The 25,709-nt window shown below is 45.4% G+C and overlaps 2 protein-coding genes across 9 annotated transcripts in view; one reads left to right on the forward strand and one right to left on the reverse strand.

Moving 5' to 3' along the window:
* Positions 1 to 209: 209 nt before the first annotated feature.
* On the reverse strand, positions 210 to 20,757 carry EPHA1 (EPH receptor A1). 2 transcript variants are annotated; one of them, XM_069087455.1, is made up of 18 exons: positions 20,604 to 20,757; positions 19,401 to 19,468; positions 16,828 to 17,109; positions 16,236 to 16,647; positions 12,531 to 12,686; positions 11,871 to 12,215; positions 11,582 to 11,709; positions 11,247 to 11,397; positions 9,799 to 9,895; positions 9,389 to 9,447; positions 7,113 to 7,238; positions 4,363 to 4,548; positions 3,974 to 4,035; positions 3,283 to 3,492; positions 2,804 to 2,953; positions 2,133 to 2,326; positions 605 to 760; positions 210 to 454 (listed from the first exon to the last, which is right to left on the reverse strand). In XM_069087455.1, exons 1-18 carry the CDS (start codon positions 20,683 to 20,685, stop codon positions 376 to 378), a joined length of 2,943 nt encoding a protein of 980 aa, XP_068943556.1. In that variant the 5' UTR covers positions 20,686 to 20,757; the 3' UTR covers positions 210 to 375. The 2 variants fall into 2 exon arrangements, with proteins under 2 accessions (XP_068943556.1, XP_068943555.1); XM_069087454.1 differs by having other exon boundaries at positions 4,339 to 4,548.
* A 104-nt stretch (positions 20,758 to 20,861) lies between these two features.
* LOC138160705 (olfactory receptor-like protein OLF3) overlaps positions 20,862 to 25,709 on the forward strand; it is a 650,404-nt gene continuing 645,556 nt past the window's right edge. For 6 of the 7 annotated variants that reach the window (XM_069087457.1, XM_069087458.1, XM_069087459.1 and 3 more), the window contains exon 1: positions 20,874 to 21,760. The gene's annotated coding sequence lies outside the window, so the exon portion shown is untranslated. Of the gene's footprint in view, positions 21,761 to 25,709 lie in introns of all 7 variants that reach the window. The other variant, XR_011168193.1, reaches the window with a different exon arrangement.

Genomic DNA, 25,709 nt, shown 5'->3' on the forward strand with positions numbered 1-25,709 from the left:
AGAATTCAGTGTCTGATCTATAAAGGCTAGGGTAGGGGCAGCAGGCCCCAGTAGCATGATCGATATCTGTCCTAAGCTATTTATTTACAAAATATATATATGTGTGTGTCACGGTTAATACACCAGATCTCCAAACCCATCTAATAGGCACCCCCCCCCATAACTCTACCTACCTGTCTGCAAGTATAAAACAAGACAACAACCTCCTCCCCCGAACCATAGGGTGTAATTCCTCCATAGGAGGTGTGGGAAAGAGCAGCACCAAGAACATGACATGATCTAGGAGAAATGGTGGGGCATAAGAGATTGCACCTTCAGCGTGGCCTGCCGAAAATGGGCATCATGGGTGGGTTTCAAGTTTGTCCTGTCCACAAATCAGTCCTTGAAACCCTGAATACTGCAGAGAATTCGCTTCTGGTGTCCAGGCTGTGTTATCCCCATCTGTTTCAGGTCCCTGTGGGAATAGAGCAGGAAGGCAATTTTGTGAAACCAAGCCACAAAGAGCCCCTTCTCTGGCTCATCTATCCATCCATCCCTCAGTCAATTCCAGTGCCCACTTCCTGGTGTCCACCTATTCTCTCCCCAGTACCCCATCTTTGCTTACTCAGCATTCAGCTCCAGCACACACTCCATAGTGTCCAACCCTGCAGATCGGAAGTGCAGTATATATCGTTTCATACGGATGGATTCAAGCCATTCAGAGACACTTCGGTACGGGATCCCATCTGAGCCACTTACACTTGGCAGCCGAAGGGTAACTCTAGGAAGAGGAGGGATGAAATTGTCATGCACCTGGAGATCCCAAGGCCTGACCTCCATCCCTTCTACCATTCTTCCCCTCTATTGACCATTCTGTAACTAGGCCCAGTTATATGTCTGGAATATTCATAGCACTATTGGATTATACCTAGGCTTTGTATTTCCCTCCCTAGCAAGTGTGTGTGTTCAGGGAATGCTGACTGCAATAATGGCAAGATATTGCACAACCAATCTACAAATCTGGGTAATCTTTAACATGGTATATATCCTGCCAACCTTCAATTGAGACAAAAGATCATGTCCTCTTCCTGGGTTGATCCCAGTAGAGGGGGAGTGGGGCCAGATACTAACTGACCCATCAAAGCTGCAAACAGTTATTCTTGTGCTTGGGACTCAGGTAGCAGGGAATTTGGTGTGGCCACTTGGCTCTGGAGTAGTGATTGTAACCCATCAGTGTTGTTATTTGAAAGGCTGACTTATGGAAAAGATTATACATGCTTTTCTTGCCCTGGGGTGGAAGTTGGAGGAAGGCAGGTTTTGATTCAATAGCTTTATAACAGTGAAGAGTTGCTTTAAAAGGGCAGTGGGCTACCTAGAAAGATAGTGCATTCCCCAACACTAGATATCTTCAAGCAGAGACTAGATGAACATTCTTTGGGATGATGTCAAGTGTTTGGATCAGATGACTTCTAAGATCTCCTTCCAGTTTTTTTTTTCTTTTATAATTACACTTTCTGCTTCTTTCTATCCCAAGTGACACCCATGTTCCATATGACGGACTTTCCTGTACTGTTAGCTAGAGCCAAAAGTCATTAGAACATTAAGCCTGCCAGGAAAAAGACAAACACATTCCAAAAAGATAGACAAGCAGTCCCCAAATTATGAACAGGGTGTGTTCCAAGAGTTTGTTTGTACATTGGTTGTTTGGAAAATGTTTCCCTAGAAACAGTGTTAAAGGGTGGTTAAGTTTCCAGGATAGCACACAAATGTCTATTTAACCCATGGTGTAGCTGAATGATGTACTACAGACTCTAATCTACATTTATATTTCTGCAGGAAAATGGCCCTGCAGGTAGATGAATATTCATGTAGTGTGGTTGTCTGCATGTCAGAAACATTTGTAATTGCTAGAAACATTTTTGAGATACCGGCTGCTGCTTCTTTTCATAGATGATCAAAAACTATTTTAGCTTATTCTTCAAAAACAGATTTCTACATATTTATCTGTAAGGTTTGTGTGCATCCTATCCCTTTCACCAGGACAGGACTCTAACCTTAGGCAAGTCATGAGAGGCATTGAATATGTTGTTCAATATCGTCTTCTGGACTAGTCAGCTTTATCCACCCCCTTACAGTTCCCTTTGTGTGGTTACCGAGGGTCAAAGTTGGCAATGGTCCTCAGTGTATGGGGGCTGGCAAGCAGCTGCTCTAGCTGTGTTTGAAGTTGACGGAATCGTGGCCTGCAAGTTCGATCATAAGCCCAGCAGCATTTCATGAGGTCATACAATGGGGCGGGACAATCAACTGGAGGAGGTAGGCGATAGCCATCTTCAATGCTCTTCATCACCTGAGTGGAGAAGGACGAGAAAAGGGATTGGGCAATGACAGTGGTGGTGGGAAAGGCAAGGGATTCTTGAGGAAGGTAGATAGAGAAGGTAATAAAGAAAAGGAAAAAGAAGACATAAGACAGCACATGGTAAAGTTGGTAAGAAAGACCCAAAAGATTAGTAAAGCACTGGCCCTGGAGTCAGGAGGACCTGAATTCAAATCCAACCTCAGACACTTAACACACAAAAAATTAGCCATGTGACCTTGGGCAAGTCACTTAACCCCAACTGCCCTACCTTCCCCCCTCCAAAAAGAAAAAAAAAAAGACCCAAAAGATGAGATGGAAAATGCAATAGAGTCCTAAAGGAGGTGAAAAAGAACATTTCTGTGGGAAGATAGGGGAGACATGATACTCAGGCTGAGGGGAAGAATACAATGATAGGATGGGAGGGGGGAGATAGAGTTGGGAATGCACATAGGGTTGTCCTGGGCTTACCTCCTGGTTGCTCATGTCCCCATATGGCTTATCTCCAAAGCTTAGCACCTCCCACATTACCACCCCAAAGCTCCACACATCACTGGCTGAGGTAAAGATTCGATGGGCAATAGCTTCAGGGGCTGTCCAACGGATTGGGATTTTCCCTCCCTGGAATCAGAAGGAGATACAAAGGTAATCATGATTATGTGGCATTTTAAGGTTAGCAAAGCACTTGCCATGTTATCACATTTGATCTTCACAACTCTGTAAAGTAGATCCTATTATTATCTGTCCTATTATTATCATCCCTACAGATGAGGAAACAGGCAACAGGATGAGAGCAGTTAAGTGGCTTGTCCAGGGTATTAAGTGTCTGAGGCAGGATTTGGACTCAGGTCTTCCTGACTCCAAGTCCAGCACTCTAGTTTAAGAAGAGAGAGAGAAGAATTCAAGCCTGTGGTAGAGGGGAGAATGGGAGAAACACAAAGGCATCTGACCTGGGTTTCATAAGTGCCATCGCGGTCATTATCCAGCAATCGAGTCAGGCCAAAGTCAGATACCTTGCAGCACAGGTTCTGGCTCACCAGGATGTTTCTGGCAGCTAGATCTCGGTGAACATACCTATGGTCACTCAGGTGGCTCATGCCAGAGGCGATTCCCTGCAGCATGGAGACCAGCTGTCCAGGAGCAAGTTGTTCTTCCTGTGCCTGGTGTGGGAGAAGTAGGATAAGGGAACAAACATGTATTTTTTTTTTGCCCTTTTTTTTTGGAGGGGCAATTAGGGTTAAGTGACTTTCCCGAGGTCACACGGCTAGTAAGTGTTAAGTGTCTGAGGCCAGATTTGAATTCAGGTGCTACTGACTCCAGGGCCAGTGCTCTATTCACTGTGCCACCTAGCTGCCCCAACAATCATGTATTAAGTGCCTACTATGTGCCAAACATGATACTAAGTACCTTACAATTATCTCACTTGGTTAAATTAAGCAGTGCTTTCCTTCCCGGGAGCTGAGAGTAGCACTTAGAACTTTTTTTTTTTTTAATTAATTCTTCCCTCTTTTCATCTCTCTCCATTTACCCTTTGGGTTTCCCTCAAATACCATCCAACCCATCCCCATACAGCAGGGACAATGACAAGGCTGACTTTAACTCCCACTGCCTCCCTCACCCAGTTGATTCAATCCCCCTTACCCTCAAGAAGGCATCCAGGGCCCCATTCTCCATAAACTCCGTGATGATCATAATGGGCTTCCCTGGGACATAGAAAGCAGATCAAAAGTGGCTTCACTCACATAGCAGAGCTTGGGATCTCAGTCTAGCACCCAAGGTTCCCATCAGCCACCTCATCCTAATCTCTTAATCACAATGAGCTCCCAAATCCCATCATTGCAGCCATTACATCCATTCCTTTTCATCCCACCTTGGGTGACAGTACCCAAGCCACTCCATCTCCAGCTTAGTGACCACGCCTTATTCGTTCTCTTTGTACTCTTGGGACCCCATAGCCCTCCTTCCTCCCCCATATCCTTGGTAACCAAATCCTCATGCCTGCCAACCTCCCACATCCCCTTCTTCCATACTCTTGGTGACCACGCCCTCCAGGTGCAGGATGTGTTGGTGATTAAACTGGCTCATGATAGTTGCCTCTCGAAGGAAATTCCACCAATGACCATCAGGAGATGTGGCTTTCAAAGTCTTGATAGCTACAGTGAAACAGTCTTGGCCAGGGATTCTCAGAATGCCTCGATATACTTCCCCAAACTCTCCTGGAGATGGGGTGGAAGCAAGGAGACATCATTCCCTTCATGTTGGTCTCAAATGACATGTTTGTCATGTTTCAGTAACTAGCAGTAACTATCTTGCATATATTATGGAGAGACAGGGAGTGGACCTGTGAATTCACTGGTTTATAGGGAACTCCTTCTACCCTTGCAATTCAGTACCTTCTCTTCAATGTATAGCCTCAGAGAGTTGCTTAGAGCAGTGGGAGAAAAGACACAGTCAATACATGTCAGAGGCAGGACTCAAGCCCAATCTTCCTGAGGCCAGCTCTCTAATGAGGATGCCATACTGGGTCTTGCATAATATAGTTATTACTGGTGCAAAAACAATATGGGATGACTTCCTCAAAACCAGATGGCACATTGCTAAGATCCTGGGCCACTCAGTAAAGTGTTTGCTGTTAATGAGTTTTTTCAGCTGGGTCCAACTCTTCATGACCCCATTTGGGGTTTTGTTGGCAAAGATAATGGAGCAGTTTGCCATTTCCTTCTCCGGCTCATTTGATGAACTGAGGCAAACAGGGTTAAGTGACTTGCCCAGGGTCACACAGCTAGTGGGTGTCTTGGGAAGATGAATCTTCCTGATGCCAACCCCGGTGCTGTATCCACTTCACTATACCACCACCCTGACTCTTAGACAACATATAGGAGCTAGGTGGCAGAGAGAGCTGGAAGACCTGAGATCAAATCCTGCCTTGGATGTTTACTAGCTATGTAACCCTGTGCAAGTCACATAAACCTCTCTCTGCCTCATATTCCAAATCTTTAAAGGGATAATATCACCTACGTCACGAGACTGTTGTGAGGATCAAATGAGAAGATGTGTAAAGCCCTCTGCAAATCTTACTAGCTACTGGGGAAAGGTCTATGGGCATTGAACATATAATGTCTCTTTTTTTTTTTTTTGCTGTATTGTCTTTGCCAAATTTTTCCTCTTTAAAAAATCTTTCTTACAAATCTCTCTGGGAGAGGATTGGGGAGGTGGAGAGGGACACAGGAAGATATTTTGGTGATGCAGAAACAAGAGATATTAATGAAAACCATCTCTCACAATCCCCATTACCTGAAAAGGGCTAAATCATTTTTTAATTCAGGGCAAATGTTTTCAATAGACCTAGGTATTTATACTTACACACACACACACACATACACACACTCCCTAAATGTATATATTTACTTTTGCCTACTGATACCTGAATATATAAGTAATAAATTTCATTATATATCTATGAATTCATAGATATATAATGTATGCATGTATGTATGTATATGTGTGTGTACATATGCATGTGTGTGTATCTATCTAAATTGCTTACTGATACCCCAAATCCCTTTGATAAGGCAGAAACCTTAAAAAAAAAAACAACTAAAAGGCTTTTAAAACACTTACTGTATAACTCTAGATAAGACAGTCTCTGAACCTCAGTTTCCTCATCTGTAAAACGGGGACAATAACACCTATACTTCATAGGATTGTTGTAAGGATCAAATAAAATAACATGCGAAGAACTTTGCAAATTTGAAATAAAGTACCATACAAATCTTGTTGTGGTTAATATTTTTATCCAATCCCCCCCCCAAAAACTGACCACATGGTACAACAGAAAGGGTGCTGGATTTGGAATCTGAGGGTATGGTTTGGCAGCTTTGTGACCTTGCACAGCCCATAGTACTCCCTAGGACTGTTTTTTCATTTGTGAAAAAGTGAGGGGACTGGCCTAGATGCCCTTGCAGCTGGAAGGGCATTGGGGGGCAGTGGGGCAGGGTGAGGCAGAAAAGTTCAGTTTTGCCCCATAACAAGGTGAAGGCAAATATAAGTGCATGAGATTCTGGATTTAGGGAGCTCTTCTTTTCACAATATGTGAAAAATTAATAATAGCAAATCATAGCTAGCATTTATATAGTGCCTACTATGTACCAGATCCTGTGCAAAGCACCTTGAAAATATCATTGCATTTGATCTTCACAATAACCCTGGGAGGCAGGTGTTATTGTTATTCCATTTTATAATTCAGGAAACCCAGGCAGACAGAAGTTAAATGACTTGCCCAAGGTCACACAGCTAGGATATGTCTGAGATGAATTTGAACTTGGGTCTTCTTGACTCCAGGGCCAGTATTCTAGCCACTGCACCACCTAGCTGCAGACTTAGACTCAACGGACTCTGTTGTAAAAGGCTGTTTACTACCAGAGAATTCCTTCATGGCGGTGTCACTCAGACATACTACAGTTCTTACTATGGTTTAGTTACTTTTCCCCTCAAGGACAGTGGTCTCAGAGCCCATTTTTCCCAAAGGATTCACTGTGAGAAGGGGTATGGTAGATTCTTGAAGGCATAGCCAAGAGAAAACATCCCCACCCTGTGAGAGACGGGAGCAAAAGTAGGGTAGTACAGCTAATTTCATGGCGCTGAGGGAGTGTTGAAGGGCACAAGTACACGTGTGTCTGTGTTTGTTGAAAGGACGCTGAGGATACGTGGGAAGGGAAATTCAGTGGTAGTGATATTCCGTGACTAGGCTGCTGGCAGAGATGGGTTATGTTAAGCTCACCTTCCCCTACGACCGTGTCAATATTCAGCCAGGTTGGGTCGAGTTCCCGAGCGAAGTCCAAGGCACCCTGGGCAGGATCCTCATATGCCTGCAGGTCTACATAGGGCTTCAGCCAGAGCTTATCCTCTGGGATGAGAATGAGGAGGGGTCAGCTAAAGATACTTAATAGAGTGGGGAGTTAGAAATGTAATGGCAAGCATAGAAGTAGTTCACATTTTGTTTCAGTTCAAGTTTCTTTTGAGCCTTGTATCAAGTCTGTTGAGAAACAGAACGTATGAACCCCACCACTTGTGAACCCTAGAACTCCTGCAACAGGAAGGGGAGGAGCTAATGACCATATATAAGGAGAATTTCCAGGCTAGAGACAGCAGAACTGAGAAGAGGTCTCTTGTGGTGGTAGAGTCAAGAAGGAGAAAACTTGTGGTATCCCGCCACTCCGTTTGTCTGCTCTGTCTGTGTTGATGTTTATTTGTGATACTTTGTACAGAAGGCCTGGGACCTTACTGGAAGCCCTGAAAGGTTGTATGTTTTTTTTTTTTTGAAAGGTTGCATGTTTACAGAAGTCCTGGAGGCGGGTTTGGAGGTCCTGGGACTTTACTGATGATTTGTGCTGACCTCTGGGACCTTGTTTGTGGGTCTCTGTTGATTTCTATGCTGATGATTTGTGCTGACCTCTTGGACCTTGTTTTTGGGTCTGTGTTGATTTCTATGTTGATGATTTGTGTTGAGTTCTCAGACCTTGTTCATGGGTCTGAGTTGATTTCACAGGAAGACAGTGAATTGATGATGGTGATGACAATGTGTATGAATATTATTGTGGCTCTTGCAAGCTTTGTCTTCCCAGAAACAGGAACTGTGAAGGACTTGAGGTAGACTAGACACTGTGAACTTCAATATGGAATGGGAACTGGACAAAGAACTGGACAAGGAACTGAGAGCTGCCTGCCTTTGAAACCAAGTGACAGGTGGAGCTGGGACCATGGAAGAACCACGGAAGTTGAAAGCCAGCCTCAAGTCAAGCTGAAAAGAGACTTTCCTTTGATACTGTGTACTGACTGAGAAGATTGTAATTTACTGTGACCTAGGGGTGGAGAACTTTGACTCTCGTACTTTATGATTGAATTAGGGATTTTGTGATTGAATAAATAAATGTACTTTGTTGAAAACTATGTGACCACTTTGGTGAAAACTAAGTGGCCATTTTAGTGATAAATTGTTTAGTTGTGACATGGTGAATGCTGTATTTTGATTTTCTGTGATAAGTTGTAACACTGTGAATGCTATATTTTGATTTTCTAAATGTTTTGCTCTGATTTGTTATTGAATAGAGAGCTCACTATACTATGTAATCAGAACCTTGAAAGCTGCTCACAGTAGCAGTCCTCTGGAAAGCTGCTCATGTGTGGCTTTACAAGAATAAATTACAGACTCTAGATCCATGCCTTTTCCATCCTCTCCCCCACTACCATGACATCCTCTAAATGGTCCCTTCATGGTAGGGGACCGTCAATCTCCGTTTTCTTTCTTACTGCCCTCCCCCTTCCTATCACAATTCTCTGATGTTCTAATGTCCTCTGTTTCTGAGAAGTATGAGGGTGGAATAGCAAAAGGACCAGAAGGCCTTCTCTTTCCACCCTGTCACCTGAAGTGAGTTACTCAACTTCCCTAACCCATCAAATTTTTTGCCTTCTCCTCTAGTCTCCACTGCCCAAACCACCTCTATTGCTCACACCTCCTCCACATTCCCAGCCAGTATGACCCATACTCCTTGGCTGCTCTCAGCATCTGGATGGGTCATTATGTCCCCCCTCCCCCTGCTTTTTTTTAAAAGGAGCTGAGGCCTGATGTCTAATGAGGTAACTGGGATAAGGTCCATTTGCCCCAGCTGCACATGCCCAAGTCCCACACCTCTCCCTGCAGGCATGCATTCCCATTCTACAAGCTGTGATTCAGAGTGTAGCTGGGGGTGGGAAAAGCAGCCTGGAGATGGGGCTGGGGCTGATGGAAGGTGTGTTTGTGTGAGTGAATGTGGGGAGGGGGGGTGGGAATGGAGGGTGCAAAAGAGCTAGCAGCTAATAGATAATTACACCAGAGCTACACTGGTGCTATTAGTACAAGATTAATTAAACTAAATTTAATTAAGTAGCAAAATTTGAGAGCCCTAGAGACAATCCCAAGCAAGCCTCCCTTGCCCTAGCCTTACTCATTGTCCCCATCATGTTCACTGCCTCCCAGGAGATCGGGGCCCTTGTCATTGCCCCCCATTACTGACTCACCACGATCCCCACCATCAGAAGCACACTCTCGCTGCCCTTTCTGTTTCTGAGTTCTCCTCCTATGGTTTAGGGGAAGGAGAAAGGAAAAAAGAGTTTGTTACAGTCCTTCACATCCTCTACACCCATCTCCCTATTCTAACACTTCCAGGGAGGCTGTGGGAACAGGTCTGTTCTCGGGGAACCCAATGGTATGTGCCTTCTTCTGGGATAATGGAAAAGGTTGTATGTGGTAGTGGGGGGTTGGGTGGTATTGGTGTTCTGACCTGAGTTAATTTACTGAGTATTGGGGGAGCAGAGTACTATGAAGGGGTGAAGGGACCTGGAGTAATACTTAGAATCATTACTGGAGTATGGAAACTATGAGTGGGAAGGTCAGTGGTCAGTGGTGAGGGGGTCTGTTTTTCTCATACCTTGTGCGGAAGATGAGGAATCCAAGGACCAGAGCCAATGCCAGCAGCAAGCCAAAAACAACAGCCACAATCTCTCCCCCAGACAGGCCTTTAGAAACTAAGGACAAATGAACCAAGATAAAGCATTTTGGAGCCTGAAACTACAGGGGGGGAGGGAGGGCAAGAAAGTAAGGAGGGAAAGATGAGATTAATGAGTGGAGATGAGGAAGGAGATTCTGTATTCACTGGAGTGCTGGTGTAGATATGTGGTCAATCACAGAAGCCAAGAACTGCAGAGCTGGCTACCTAGTCAAACCCGTATTTGTGAAAGTGAGGAAGGGGAGGATGATTTCTGCGGAGGGTTCAGTTACTGGTGTGGGGGAGGGATAGGGGAGAAGGCTGGTGCATCTGTGTAAGGTTATTCTCTGGGATCCCCAGCATGGGTGTACGGGTTGGGGAGCGTCAGTCACTAGGGTCTGATAAATGTGTATGCTTTGTGGCCATCTGTGGAAAACTCATTGAGAAGAGGTGTGTGTGTGTGTGTGTGTGTGTGTGTGTGTGTGTGTGTGTGTGTGTGTGTGTGTGTGTGTGTGTGTGTAGTCGTTCATTTGGGAGCAGATATTTGAGCAATGTTCTGGAAGCTGTATATGGGGGTAAGAGCCAAGGTTAGCCCCTGTGGCAGGATTAGTCCGTGTGCATACATATAGCATCATTTCTGGGACCGTTATTTGTGTACATGCGGGTAGGGTAAGGGAACAGCTCACTGAGGGATGAACGTATGTGGTCCCTTGCTATGAAGGCTGATCTATTTGTTCAGGGAGAGTTCACTCAGGGAGAAGGTTACTTGGACCCTGAGTCAGGAAGAGTTTGTTTGAATCCTGCCTCAATGCACACCAACTACATGACCCATAACCCATTTCAACTTGTTTCCTCATTTGTAAAATGGGAATTATTCTCATAGCCCCTATGTAACAGGGCTGTCCAAACCTAATTATTATGGACAAGAGATTGTTCATTGGAAAACTGGAGTATGTGTGAGTTGTAGGAGAAAACGAATTCACTGGGGGAGCTGGTGTCAATTTTTTGAGAAGATTCCATTTGAGAAAATGACTGTATATGTGGAGGTAGGTCTTTCACTGTGTGTGTGTGTGTGTGTGTGAGCACTCATAGCACAATTTGTGGTGTGTGGTCCCTGACTAGGGAGCTGCTGGCTGCAGGTGGGGCAGGAACTGCTGTGTGTGTTCTTAGAAGGGTCACTCATGGAGGAAAGGGTGGAATTTCTGTGTGGGCAGCGGTCACTCACAGGAAGGCTGGGGTATGTGCATGTATGTGTGTGTGTCTGTGTGTGTGTGCACGTGTGCATAGGGGGTCACTGGAGGACTGTACATGTGTGTGGGTGAAGGTGAGGTATCTCATTGGGAGGACTGTACCAGTACAGTAGGTTTAGGGTCAGAGGATTGATTACTCACCAGGAGGGCTGGTCCTAAACTCATGATCAGGAGAGAAGGGTCCAGGACCCAGGGGAGTTAATGTGCGGACTCGCACCACATAGGTGGTGTCTGGCTGTAGCTCCGTCAGCGATACTCTGGGCTCTGGCACCATCTGGTACCTCTCCTCCTCCTGAGTGGTAGGATGGGGTTCAATGATTATAAGAACAGGAGAGAAAGGATTTTGTGGGGATACATCAGTGAGGAGTAAGTGGTAAAGACCTAACCCTTTGGTTCCCCGCCCTGGATTAGGGATGTGGCTGAGCATGGATGTTATGGAAGCTTTTGGGGGGGATGGAGGGAGGAGTGGTTCTGACCTGGTTCAGCACATGCAACTCATAGCTCAGGTTTACTCCAGGGCTACGAGGTCGTGACCCTGCCCAGGAGAGCTCCAACCGTCGGGGCCCTCTCTTCACCAGACTCAAGGACAGGCCGGACAGTGGTTCTGAATAGCGTAGTAGTTAAAGTCAGGATGTTGATGGGGGAGACACCTCAGAGAGCCCAACCTAGGACTCTAGGTTTCTCCTCCATCACTTTTTCCTGCCCCTTGAAGGTTTTTAGCATTCCTCCCTGATTTCTGGCTGTCCCCTTTCCAAGGGCCCTCACCTGCATGTCCGATGCTAAGACTGAGTGTAGTACTAGGAGAGCCACTGGGGTCCAGGTCAGATACTCCATTTTTGGCTTCAACACGAAAAGTGTAGTTGGCATAGGGTTCAAGGCCATTGATCTGAACAGCAGGCAGGGTGAGTCCCTTGGTGCCAGGGGAGAAGTGCACAGCTGCCCCACATGGCTGGCATGGCCCCTCATCTGGGGCTACTCCCTGACAGTGGGCACACTCCACATTGTAGCTCACATCTTGACGCCCTCCTGAATCCCTGGGTGGCTTCCATTGCAGAGAAAGCTGAGTCCCCGAAAGAGAGAAGCTGATATTTTGAGGGGCTGAGGGGGGACCTGTGGGAGGGTATATAAAATCAGATGGCAGAAATTCCCAGTAACAGATCACTCCTACCAATGAGATTCTTTGAGGTATAAAATTCTGGGGTCATGATTGAATAAGGAGACTCCCTTGTGGATTATGAAGTTTCCTGAAGAAAATGGGGTAGAGAATTGTGGTGGCCTAGTACCTCAGAATTCTGTCTGATGGTTTAGAGGAAGATGGGCATTTACCTGGTTGTTCTGGAGTGGGGATACCCACTGCCAGGATGGCCCTCCATATAATCTGGGACCCTTCCCTCCCTAGTCACCCAGGACACCCACCCCACTCACGTGTGCATGCCACCTGGGGCCCTTCCCCAGGAGTTCTGTAGTGGCCACTCACACAGGTGCAGACTGAGGCCCCCACAGACTTAGCTGTGCTGTGGGGAGGGCACTTGAGGCAGCTGGGGGTGTCCATCTCAGTACGGTAGAAATTGACAGGGCAGGCTAAAGAGGGGGAACGGAAAGCCAACGTCAGCTTCTTTGATCATTTCACTTTTGTAGGTTGGGGAGGCTAAGCCACAATGGTGGCTCATCCATCATTGACTGATCCAAAAGGATCTGGATCACCAAGTTCTAGAGCTGGAAGGCATCTCAGAGGTAAGCTAGTTCAACTTCTACATTCTACAGATTTAAAAAATTGAGGCCTGGGGAGGTCAGGTGACTTGTCCAAGGTGACACAAGTAGTATGTGTTAGAGGAAGGATTTGAACCCAGGTCCTCTGACTCCAGAGGCAGTCTTCTATCCACTGTACCAGACTGTCTCCAAACTCCTCATTCTGATAGTCAAGGCCCAAGACACTTCTGGACAAGTGAAACGAGGTTCTAGAGTCTAGAACATTATGCTCTAGACTTTAGAACATGACCCCATTTCACTTCCAGAAATAGCTTCTACTACTCTTCACCAAGCATCTTACACTCAAGGTAGGCCAATGCCTGTCAAACGTGAAATGTTCATTTCCTCCTTTTCCTGGCTTCTCCCCTGTTAGATTGTGGGCTCCTTGAGAGCAGGGACATTTTTTTTTTGCCTCTCTTTGTAACCCAATGCTTAGTACAATGCCTGATACATACACAGCAGGTGCTACAATAAATGCATGTTGATTTGACTTTCTCCTACTTGGAAGAACTTTCCATTCTTCTCTTCCTACCCAGATTCTACTCATCCTGCTGGGGGTCCCTTGCTTTCCAAAAAGCATTCCTAGATTACACTCAGGCCTAGGGGGTTTACTCCCTTATTTTGTAATTCTGTCAACTCTTATGGGAAGCTCTTGAAGAAAAATGAATTTGCTTCATGTACAACTTTGCAAGAATAAAACTTTTCAATAAATGTACAGGCAGCTGGGCCTGGAATTCAGAAGACCTGAATTCAAATCTGGCCTCACTCACCAGCTGTGTGACCCTGGGCATTAGCCTCTGTTTCCTAAGCTGTAAAAATGAACTGGAGAAGTTCCTGTACCTTTGCCAAGAAAACCCCAAATGGGGTGAGGAAGAGTTGGACACAACTGAAACAACTCAACAATGACACTTAAATGTGACTCAGTGACTTAGAGAGAGGCCAACTTCTTGTTAGAGTTCCAGGAAAGTTAAATAAAGGATAGAAAGAAATGACCATATATCCCTTCTAATTTTGAAATGACAACAGAAGAAAGATGCAGGTATGTATCTTATTTTGTGAAGGTTGTACTCCTGAGGCATGGCTAGGTAGTGCAGTGAATAGAGCATCAGTCCTGGAGTAAGGAGGACCTGAGTTCAAATCTGGTCTCAGACACTTAACACGTGCTTGTCGTGTGACGTTGAGCAAGTCACTTAACCCCAATTGCCCTGCCTTCCCCACCTCCAAAAAGAAAAAAAAATGTGCTCCTGAACAGTTACATCTGAAGCACATTTTTATAATCTGGTTTTATTTTCTCAAAGAGTAAATAATAATTTCAGAGCCTGCCTGGACTTCACTAGATGACCTCTAAGTTTCCCAGTCTATTATTCTGATTAGTTGGTATGTCATGACCTCATAACTTTTTAAATATGTCTCAACCCTCATAAGAGGTGAGGAGGTGATTATTAACAGGGCATGATTTTAATATCACTGATAATTCCCTTTTCTACCTAAGGCCCCAAATTTTATTGTCAGAGTTTCATTCCTTTAGTTGAAGACTTTGATCCCTGTCCAAATGAAAATACCCTGAGAAGGGTTAATTTGCTTTCAGTTATGTATCCAGAGTATAAATGAGTTTAGAGGCAGTTAGGTGATAAAATGGATAGAGCACTGTAGCGTTTTGAGGAAGACCCGTTAAATCCAGCCTCAGACATTTGTTAGCTATATGAACCTGGGCAAGTCACTTAACTTCTTTCTGCCTTAGTTCTGTAGTCTATAAAATGGGGATAATAATAGTACCTACCTTCCAGGGTTATCATGAAGGAAAAAAAATCATATAATGTTTATAAAGTGTTTTGAAAACCTTAAAGTGATATATGAATGCTAGTAATCAAAGTCCTACTTCACCCTTACCCCCACCACAAAAAGCAAAACAAAACAATACTGATCTCTAAAATGTGGAAAAGAGAGAAGTTCTAAGGGCACTGTATATCTAAGGGGCAAGACAGAGGGAGGGGATGGTGAAAGATCACCCAAAAGGGGAAAAGGGAGTAAATTCAGGAAGCTGAGTGTGCCAAAAACCCAGTGTCTACTTCCCAATTTTTGCCTCGGGTCAATAAAGCAGCATGAACAAGAGGTTGGAGGTTGGAGGTTGGAGCCAGACAGTAAAGAGCTGTGAATACCAGAATGAGGAGTCTGGAATTTTCTTGCATCATCTGAAAGCCATTGGAAATTTTTGAAAATTCCAGTGAGAAATTTGAAATCTCTGTTTTAGCAAGATTATTATGCTGTAGTAGAGCATATTGGAAGCAGGGAGACCAGTTAATAGGGTACTGCCATAGTCCAAGAGTGAGATAGGATGGGCTTCTTTTAATAACTGTTTGGTGGTGAGACAAGAGGGAATAAGGCATGAGCCTATGTAGTAGATAAAGGTCAAGATGGAGTCAGGAACACCTGCATTTGCATCTTGTCTCATATATATACTAACTTATGAGCAAGGGCAAATCACCTAACCTGAAACTAAGTTTCTTCATCTGTGAAATGGAGATAATAGCACTTACTTTACAGGGTTGTTGTTATGAGGATCAAATGAGATTTTACGTGTGTGTATATGCACACATGCATACATACACATATCTTTGCAAATCTTAATATATAAAATTGTGGGGTAGCTAGGTGGCACAGTGGCTAGAGCATCAGCCCTGGAGTCAGGAGGGACTGAGTTCAAATCCAGCCTCAGACATTTACTAGCTGCGTGACCCTGGGCAAGTCATTTAACCCCTGTTGCCTCAAAAAAAAAAGTGCTACATAAATGTGAATTATTGTTGTCATCATAATACTTCAGGGTAGGGTAGAGTTTTGACATACCAGTTCCCATCTCCTATCCTACATGATAGAGAACTGAGTGGCTGAACCTTAAGTGGAGAATGGAAGTCAATTTAGCAGGGTCAGTACTTATTCCTGCCCCTCTCTTCCAAACTGACTCTGGAATCCCAGTCTGGTCTGTGTCCCCCATCCATATCTACTTCTCCCCTCTTCCTCCTTTCACAGAGCCATAGGACAGAGAGAATAAGTGAGGCAGAAAATAGAATGAATAATATTGGTGATGAGTGGTGGATCCAGGATAGGATGAGGAGAGGGGAAAGCACACACCAATTCACATTTTTATAGCTCTTTAAGATCTACAAAGTCCTTTGCAAATAGGGCTGGAGAGAGAGAGGGACGTGGGAGATTGAGCAAAGACGATTAAGGTAGGAGGAGATGAGGGTGGTGGTTGCAGGCAGACAGATCACAGTCTCGAGGACAGTGCAGAGTACAAAATTGGAAAGAGTGGTGAGAATTCTTGTCTTGCTCTCCCCAGCCATAATCTCTCTCCCAGGTGCTCTTTTCTTCTCAGGCCCTTACCGGTACATCCTTCAACACCATTCTCCTCTGTGACCTCCTCATAGCCTGGTTTGCAGTAACATCGACCCACAGGTACCAGCCATTCTCCATCAGGGCTACAGTGCATTCGAGGGGCAGCTGAAGGGCCAGAGGCATACTGGGCGTGGGGCAGGCAGTCCCCTGACACCTCAACCAAACCCACGGGTGCTGGAAGAGTGTCAGGGAAGCGTGCTAGTTTATGTACGGTCTCAGCACAACGCTGGTAGAACACACGAACGGCCACCAGGGCCACACAAGCCCCTGGGTTGTGAAAAGCAAGGTAAAGGCCACGACGAGTCAGGCGGCCCAGCTGGCAACGCTCCACATTTAACCGCACCGCACCAGTTGCCAGGTCCCGTATGGTAAAGCTCTGGTCTGCGGCCACTGTAGTCACCTGGGGAGACAAGAAAATTGGGAGCTAGTCATGAAGTATGTACTCCTCATTCCCACCCAGAGAAGGTCCCCTGTCTCATGATTTTCCTCTTCTTGGTAGTAAGGGTTGTTTCAAGAGATTATATATTAGATATAGTAGTCATTTGCTGTACTAAGGATGGATATGAGAGGGCAACAGCACCTTCTGGAAGAGGGGTCGCCGGAGCTGGATGCCCACATCATGGTCACTTTCCATGTAGAAGAGATTAAATGTCTCCTTGCAGCCCTGTGGTCCTGAACTTCCTGGGAAACTCTTGCAGTCTCGAACAGTGAACTGAAGCTCGACATGGACTCGGGAAGCAGCCTCCCCCCGGTAGATCCAATTGGAGCGAAGCCAGTGGTCTGTATCCCCTCCAGCCAGCACTGGGCAATCTTGGTACATATACATGGGTGTCCCATTCAACATCTGTTGCACCTCACTCCACTGGATGGAGAGAAACTGTGTCAGTGTGTCCCTTCCCCCTCCTTTCCACTCCATTTGTGAAGAAGGGTTGGAGTGGAGGGTCCAATACCAGACTCACTCTGCACTAGAAAACTCACTCTGCACATCTATAGTCTTTGGTATAGTCAGCAAAAAATATCTCTGTTTTGGGGTATACTTAGAAAGCTTCAGGGCAGGATATCTTAAGGTCCAGGCCACTGTTTTGTCCTCACCACCCATCCCACTGAAGAAAGGGCAGCCAGAGTGGGGCTTCTTTGGTCCCAGGCTTCATGAGTCCTAACTCGCCCTCTCGACACCAGGCTCAGTATACTCAATTCATGGCTCAAACTTACCCACTGTATCACAAGGCTGTGAAGACATCATCAACAGTGGGAATTGTAGAGGAGGAAATCCTCACAGGTAAAAGGGCACTTAATAATAGTCTATCATTAGGATTGTCTAATATCTGAGGAGTTTGTTTTGCAGCTTTAGCAATTAAAAATTGGCCACATGGAACTTTGGTAACTGGGACTGGTAAACTGAATGGCAAATGATATTTTTAAAGGCTAATAAGTGGTATTTGTGGTAGTGGGAGAGGGTGGGAAGTGAAGGGCCAGTTAGAATAGTACCATCTACCTACCTGCTATCATAGGTACTGAAGGCAGACTATGCCTATGGAACTCTAGGGACTTAGAGAGTATAGGGGAGGAAGTGAGGTGCCTAGACCTAAGCTGGGGCGTGGGGTACTACAGGTGATGAAGTTAAGCAGGCAGCTGGCATAGAAGTGGGGGGGTGATCATTGCCAGGTCATCATGGCCTCAGCAGGAGCTGGCAAACACAGCCTGTCTTAACTTCAACATGTCTCCCCTCAGTTTCAGCAGTGACAAAACAGGAGACAGGGCAGACAAACAGATGTTCTGTACTAGCAATAAGTACCCTTTACTAATCGGCTAAGTTGTCAGCTACCCAAATGCACCCTGGGAAGCCAGGTGGTTGGCTGATGGTTATTTTTACTGACTTTTAAATTTAGGGTGGGGGGTGTGTGTGGGATGGACAACTGAAGGAGGAATTCCCCTTGATCTTCTAGCCACTGCAGATCTGTTTAACTGAACAACCTACTTCTTTTCAGTTAAGGATAATTAGTCGCTGGAGAAAGAGTTAGATGGGGCTGGGAATGGGGGTGAGGTTGGGAGGGGGCGGGAGTTCAAGGGGCCAGTGGGAACCAGCAGGTGGGCTCGTAGCCATAGTTGTGGGGTGATTAGCTGGTTTATGGGATAAGGCGCCTATTAGGGCACGTCTCATTCAGGATTTCCTAAGCAGCCCCTCCTGGAGGATACATTATAGTTTAGTCTATTAACTCTAATTACAGGCCACACTGTGGGAGAGCAGAAAGAGTGGAGCCAGGACCCTAAAATGCAGAGGAGAAAGGAACAGCAAACTCAAAATGAATAGTCTAGCACCTAAGAAGCTAGAGATAAAATAAAACCATAAAATGAAAACCACGACAATGGAGTCAAATGGGGGAAAGGCCCAAAGCAAGAACCCCATAGCTTTAACCCAGCTGGAGCAACCCTCTTTGCTGTTTTCACTGTTCTGTCTCCCTAACATAACAGACATATAACCCTCATACTCGGCTTCTCATGGCTATGTAGTCCCCAAGAATCTCCTAGCCCTTTTCATGGAATCTTGTTTCCCCTCTGATGAGCAGGACCAGAGGGTGGGTTGTACATGGAACATGCACAACACCCCACAGGGACAGCATGAAGGGTTTAAGAGTTGGGGACTCCTGATGGCACTGATGGCAGCATAAATGAAGTTTGGGAGTGAGGAAGAAAACTTCATCTATTTATCCTTTTTGTAAGAGTGACCAAGACAGCAGTCATCAGACACAGCCCAGGATTTTCCTCCACACCTTCCCCCTCTTCAATAAATTTTGAGATCTTTTAAAGTCCTTACTTACAGTGACCACCTCCTGCTGGCAAATCCACTCCCACCTCCTCATTTTGGGGAAACAGGAAAGGGGAGGAGCCAACCTAAGCTAGGTTATTTAGACATTCCCCATGGGGAGAAGTCTGGCCCCCCCCCCCCCCCCCGCTCAGTAGGCTCTGACTCAGCCTCTGTTCCACCGCCTTCCCCCCCCTCCCCAACACACACCCGACAGCAACCTCCCTGGGAGACACTTCCAGTTTTTCCTGCTCTTTTTCTTCTCTTCCCCCACCCACCTGCCTGTCCCATTTCCCACTGGTCTGGAGCCTTCCCTAGTCCTAAAAACCCTTTTCTTCCCTGGTACTCACCCCAGTCTCTGGTGGGTCCAGTAGCCAGCCTAGCTCTCCTTGGGCAGTGCTGGTGTCTAGCAGAGTTACTGAGGGGTGGAAAGGGATGTCAGACCATCTTGGTGAAGGGACCTGCTGAATGATATCTCCCTTCTCCCTCTTCACCTCCTCTTTGCCCCCCCTCACACCCCTTTCTCTATCAAACCTCCTGCTTTCTCTTGAGCAGAACATTGACTAGCAATGAGGGGTATTCATACCTGTGAAACACACATGTTACAAAGACAGAGAATTTAGGAGAAGAGAAGGCAAAATATGGAAAAGCCTAGGATGCTGGACCCTCTGCTGGGTTCCTTGCCAAAAGAATCTGGGGGTGGAGATTCCAGGTTGACTGGATGACAGACAGGATATATAACCCTTGCCCCCAGGGGACAGTCCACGGGCTTATAGTAAACAATATCTTAGGCAAGTCATCTCATTTCGTTGGACCTCAGTTTCCTCTTTTGTAACTGGGCCAGATCTCTGATACAACTTTAAAAATTTTGTAATTCTATAAACTATCCCAGGACTGCATGGGGGTGGGATTTGATGAGCTTTGGCTTTCATAGTATGAGAGGTGGTGGGGAGGTTTGGTATGAGGGGCCCAGGAAATGCAGCCTTTAGCCCACAGCCCAGGAAAGGAAGGGAGGTCCTACTTCCTTTTTCATTGCATACGATTAGGGTAGTGATGGTGGAGTAAGTATGGCAGAGGGTTAAGATTTTGGTTCACAGAGAGTTGAAGCCTGAAGTATGGACCCCCACGAGTAGAAGGTGGTGGTGATCGGTACCCTTTAGTGAGTAGTAAATTATCACCGGGGCTCTCTTCAGTTTTCAGCTCCCTCCCAGCCCCCTCTCCGGTGCTACGGTGAGGAGTGACTGACCCCAGGAACTACCACGTAGGGGTTAAAGAGCAAAGTTTGGCCTGGCAAGTCCATTAGCCTGGGCTGCCAGGGGAGGGGGTGTGTGTGTCTCGGGGAAGGTGTGTGAGAGGCTGCAGGGAGCTCTGCAAAGAATGGGAACAGGGGGTAACTAACAGTAGGAACAAGAGTCTGTGCGCGCGCGTGGTGGAGTGGGGAGGGCGGGCAGCAGGTGGTCCCCAGGGCCGGGGACTCCTGGGTAAGGGAGGGAATTGGGGGAAGGGGAAGACTAAGTGGGAAGAAGAGATCTGCGGCGGGGGGAAGTCAGTACCTTCTTTGGCGGGCGCCCCCGGGGGCAGCGGGGCGCAGAGCAGCAGCAGGAGCCCGAGCCCCAGGGGGCAGCGCCGCTCCATGGCGCCGGAGCCGGGACCGGGACCGGGACCAAGGGCCCGTCACCCGGACCGGAGGAGCCGGGAAAAGCAGGGCGGGGGCGGGAGGAGGTGCCTTGTCAGAGGGCGGAGTTACGAGCCTCACCTGGCTCACCTTCTTAAAGGGCCAGTAGCACAGGCTCAAATGCTCCAGTGAAATTCATGAAGGAAGGTAGCCTTACCTGGATAAAGCTACAGATCCACCTAGTGGAGGCCACCTGGAACTGCCTAACTGACAGATCTAACCCTAAACTCAGACGCATCCTGACTAGGTTTGGATTCTGATACTGCCCCTGATTTACGTTAACCCGAAGGCTTCCAATACTCAATCAATCAATCATTAACTCGGGGTAATAATGCTTATCAATCAGTATTAATAATGATACTGGTTAATAATAAGGCATGCAGTCCAGACTTTATCCTGTAGTCATAGATCGTAGATTTAGAACTGAAAGCAAGTACCATTCTTTGCAGCACCCCCTCTAGGCGCTGCTTTACCTCACTAGCATGTAACCTTGAGTGTAGAGATCTTGCTTGCTTTGTAATTGTAACCTCAGAGCTCATATCCCTAGTCTGTCACATAGCGAGCACTGGCTTTATTTTTCTCCCTCCCTGCCTTGAGTGCCTTACAATTTCAAATGATTTTTGCATGCATTTTCTCATTTTATAGATAGCATCTGAATGGCAAAGCTAATGGAGGGAGCTGAGCTGTCTTATGTAATGATAGGGTCAAGGAATTTGGGAAAGACCTTGGTTTGGAAAGGCCAAGGTTACCCACTTCACCCTGGGCCTTCGCCAGTCGTCTTGACCTTTGTTTTTCCCACAGACTTAGATGACTCCAGAGGAGAGTGTCGAGCTGTTGACTTTGCTAGGTAGCTCTGCCGCATTCATCTCTAGTTCACAAACAAGTCAGGACATCACCTTCACCCTCCTGATGTCATGGGGCCTCTTGGAGAAGGAAGCACAAACAAGTTGGAAGGGATCTTGTTCTAATCTCATTTTATAGGGGAGGAAACTGAAGCCTTCAGAGGTTAACGACTTGATCAGAATTGGATAGTTAGTAAGTAGCAGAGAGAAGACTTTGATGTCTTTTCACACCATTTCTCTCTTTGATTTTTTCTCCACACTGCTGGTTCTCAAACCTTTTTGGTTTCAGCTCTCCTTTACACTCTTAAAAATTATTGAGGACCCTCCAAAGAGCTTTTATTAATATGGATTATATCTATGGATACTTACTGATATTTTCCACATTTAAAATTAAAACATAGTATTATTTTGAAAATGGTTTTAACCCTCGAACCCTCTGAAAACTTTAAGAGGACCCCAAGTGGTCCCATACCACACTTTAAGAACCACTGTATTCTACTTTAAAGATTAGAAAATTGAGCTTCAGAATGGTTGTGACTTGGTCAGGCTAGTAGATGGCTGAGCAAGTCCCGCAATTCTTGTGACTTAAAATTCGGGGCTTTTTCTGCTATCACTTAGCACCTACTCTGTATAAGGCACCATGAATGCTTTCCCTCTTCACCTCTGCCTCTTGGCTCTCCTGGCTTCCTTTGAGACTCCGTTCAAATCTTACCTTCTGGAGCATATTGTCCCCTTTCTTCTCTCCTCCCTCCCCCAAGCCCCAGTGCCTTCACACTGAGTATTTTCCATTTAAACTATATGCACCTTGTACATATATAATTATTTGCATGTTGACTCCCCATGTGATGGTGAACTCACAGAGTTTTACCTTTCTTTGCTTCCCCATGTCTTTACATTGTGCCTGGCATATTTTTGTTATTCAGTTGTTTCAGTCATTTCTGACTCTTTGTGACCCTATTTGGATTTTTTTTGGCAAAGATACTGGAGTGGTGTGCCATTTCCTTTTTTTCAACTCATTTTACAGATGAGGAAACTGAGGCAAACAGGATTAAGTGACTTGTCCAGGGTCTCACACAGCTAGTAAGTGTCTGAGTTCAGATTTGAACTCAGGAAGATGAATCTTTCTGACTCTAGGCCTTTTACTTTATCTTCTGGTGTATAGAATAAGGGCTTAATAAATCCTTGGTGACTGACTAACTGCTTAGACACTATGAAGAATATAGGAGTAAATTTTAATTCAATTCAACAAGAATTTGTTAAATACCCACTATGTGCAAACATGGACCATGATGTATAAGCCATTAGGTTCACAATCTAGAAGGCAGGTAAGATGTGTACAGAACGTAAGGCAATGAGCAATAGGAACAAAGTGCTAGGGGCATTGAGAGAAGAGACAGCCTATTTCTGGTAGGGAGCAGGGAAGACTTGTTGGAAGAAGTGATGTTTGAACTGGACCCTGAAGGATGAGATTAGGGAGGCTCTACCTGGAGGTGGAATGGCATGAGAAGAGAAAGGTGTGGAAAGAGGAAGGTTCAAGGTGTGTTCTGAGAATGACAAACAGACCTGTTTGGCTGGAGAGTGGAGTTCATGCTGGGGAGTAAGGGGTAGGAGATACAGCTGCAGAGGTAGGTTGGGGCCAATCTCCCTCTGGAGGACCTTGAATGGCAGGCATGGAATCTGGACTTTATTCTGTAGTCATCTAATCCAGTCCCTCCACCCCCATTTAATTTATATTTTTAAAAATAACAAGCATTTGTCTTCCCTTGAAAAATAAAACAAAACAAAACCCTTGCAACAAACATGCATAGTTAAGTAAAACATGATCCACACATCAGCCATGTCCAAAAATATGACTTATTTTGCATCTTGAGTCTATCACTTCTCTGTCAGGAGGTAAAGGAGGAGACCTTGTTGGTCTCCTGAAATTGTGGTTGATCAGAGTTCCTAAGTCTTTCAAAGTTGTTTGTTTCTGCAATATTGTTATTATATAAATTGTTTTCCAGGATCTGTTCTCTTCACTCTTGATCAGTTCATACCAATCTTTTGAGGTTGTCCCTTTCATCATTTCTTATGGTAAGATAGTATTCCATTTCATTCATATAACAACAGCTTGTTCAGCCATTTCCTAATTAATGGGCACCTTTTTCGTTTCCAGGTTATTTCCACAGAAAAAAGAATTCCATACATATTCCCTTACCTATGTGTCCTTGTCCTCTTTCTTTGATCTCTTTGAGGGTAGAGGCCTAGTCACATTTCTGGGTCAAAAGGCATGTACAGTTTAGTGGCCTTTTGCAGTTCCCTCATTTTAAAGCTGAGAAAACCGAGACCCTGAGTAGTGAGATGATTTGCCCAGGATCACTCAGGCAGGAACTGGCAAAGATGGGATTGGCACTCAGCATCTGGGGGTCCAAGTTCAGCAAGCACTGTTCTCTGCAGTGAAGGTTTTTGAGCATATATGTGACAGAATAGAAAGGTTATAGAAGGTCTAAATGTTGCCAGCTTCAACCCTACCCAATAATTCAAAGCCATGTGTGCAACTTGTCCTGTACAGAAACAGTGCAGTTAAAAGGCTACCAGGCTATATTCTTCCCCTTCCCTTCTTGATGTCAATGTGTGAATCACCTACAATTTGCTTATTAGTCTGTGTAGGGAAAGAGAAGGAGAGTTAATTGCAGGCATTTTAAGGGAGTCAGGAAGGAAGTGATATTTCTGTCTGGTCATTGGGAATGGAGCACTGTGATTGGATGATAACTGAATGGGAGAAAGGCATTAGATGGTAGACACTTCAAGAAGGGAGGGGGGAGAGGGTGGAAGAAGAGAAGGGAACAAGCTTTGGACATTCTTGATTAAGAAATCAGCTGTGCTGTGGCAACATATGGGATCTGAATGATGCGGTTTGTAAGGTTATGAAATATCAAGAGGCCCCTTTGTTTTGGGATTGATTTGGGACTGTGACAAAGAATGGTGGAGCCCAGTAAATAAAGTCAAGTCTGGCAGCTTGATGCCGGGTCTCAGGATTGAATTTGTTTACAATGCACATATCCCATGGCTGGATTCATTACACCTGTGAAAATTAAAGCCACTATGGGTCTCCACTTAGGAAATAGAAATCTACATGTTCAAGCAAACTGGAAGATGAAGTTCTAATAAGTCAATCAGTCAACAAACATTGATTAAATGCTTGCTATGTGCCAGACACTGGGGATGCAAAAAAAAAAAAAAGATGAAAACCCAGTCATATTCAAGGAACTCCCATTCTAATGGGGGAAACAAAATGCAAATAATTAAGAACATAAAAGATCCATGCAATGTAAATGGGAGGTAACTGCAGAGGGTGGGCACTAGCTGTGGGAGGTGGGTTGACTAGGAAAGTTCCCTGCAGATGGGGGAAATTGAGCTGAGTTTTAAAGGAAGCCAGGAGGTAGAGATGAGGAGGGAAATATTTCAGGCATGGGGGGCAGTCCCTGAAAAGATATGGAGTAGAGAGATGGAAGAGGAAGGGAGAATAGCAAGAAGGCCAGTGTGGTTAGATCTTAGAGTTTGTGGAAGGGAGTGAAAGGTAAAAAGAGTGGAAGGTAGAAAGGTGGCCAGGTTGTGTAAAGAACTTTAAATGCCTAACAAAGGACTTTATATTTGATACTGGGGGTGATGTGAAGCTACTGGAGTTTATTGAATGATGGGGTGATATGGTCAGACGTGCATTTTAGGAAAATCACTTTGGCAGCTGAGTGGAGGATGGATTGGAATGTGGAGTGACTTGAGTCAAGATCAACCAGAAGGCTATTACAATAGTCCAGGTGTGGTGTGATCAGGGAGGGCTTGCACCAGGATGATGGTTGTGGGAATGGAGAGGAGACAAGAAATGGTGGAGGAGAATTGATATTTCTAGACATAAGAAAGCTACCGATGAGCCTCTTATTCACCTTGACTTTTACAATATTCTAATTTAACCTATCCGAACCTATCACAACCTAAGTCCAAAACTAAACTTTTATTTCCATCCATCATACCATGAACAGGTAGAAGGAATACTAGAGTTGAAGAAAAGAGCAACTTGATTTTGAATACTGCTTCTAATACTTACAGTCTTGGTTTCTTCATCTGTGTAGTGTGTGTGTGTGTGTGTGTGTGTGTGTGTGTGT

Source organism: Petaurus breviceps, unplaced genomic scaffold, assembly GCF_028583685.1.
Source record: "Petaurus breviceps papuanus isolate PSGF00001 unplaced genomic scaffold, PetGlider_PUasm1.0 181, whole genome shotgun sequence".
Taxonomy (NCBI): Eukaryota; Metazoa; Chordata; class Mammalia; order Diprotodontia; family Petauridae; genus Petaurus; species Petaurus breviceps.

Excerpts from the sequence above, each read along its gene's own strand:
- EPHA1 (XM_069087454.1), bottom strand. The coding sequence starts at position 20,685 with ATGGAGCGGCGCTGCCCCCTGGGGCTCGGGCTCCTGCTGCTGCTCTGC. Across the intron at positions 9,896-11,246 it reads GTTTAGGACCAGCCCTCCTG|TTTCTAAAGGCCTGTCTGGG; the intron begins GTGAGTAATCAA and ends ATTTGTCCTTAG. Across the intron at positions 4,549-7,112 it reads TGACACGGTCGTAGGGGAAG|GAGAGTTTGGGGAAGTATAT; the intron begins GTGAGCTTAACA and ends CCCCATCTCCAG.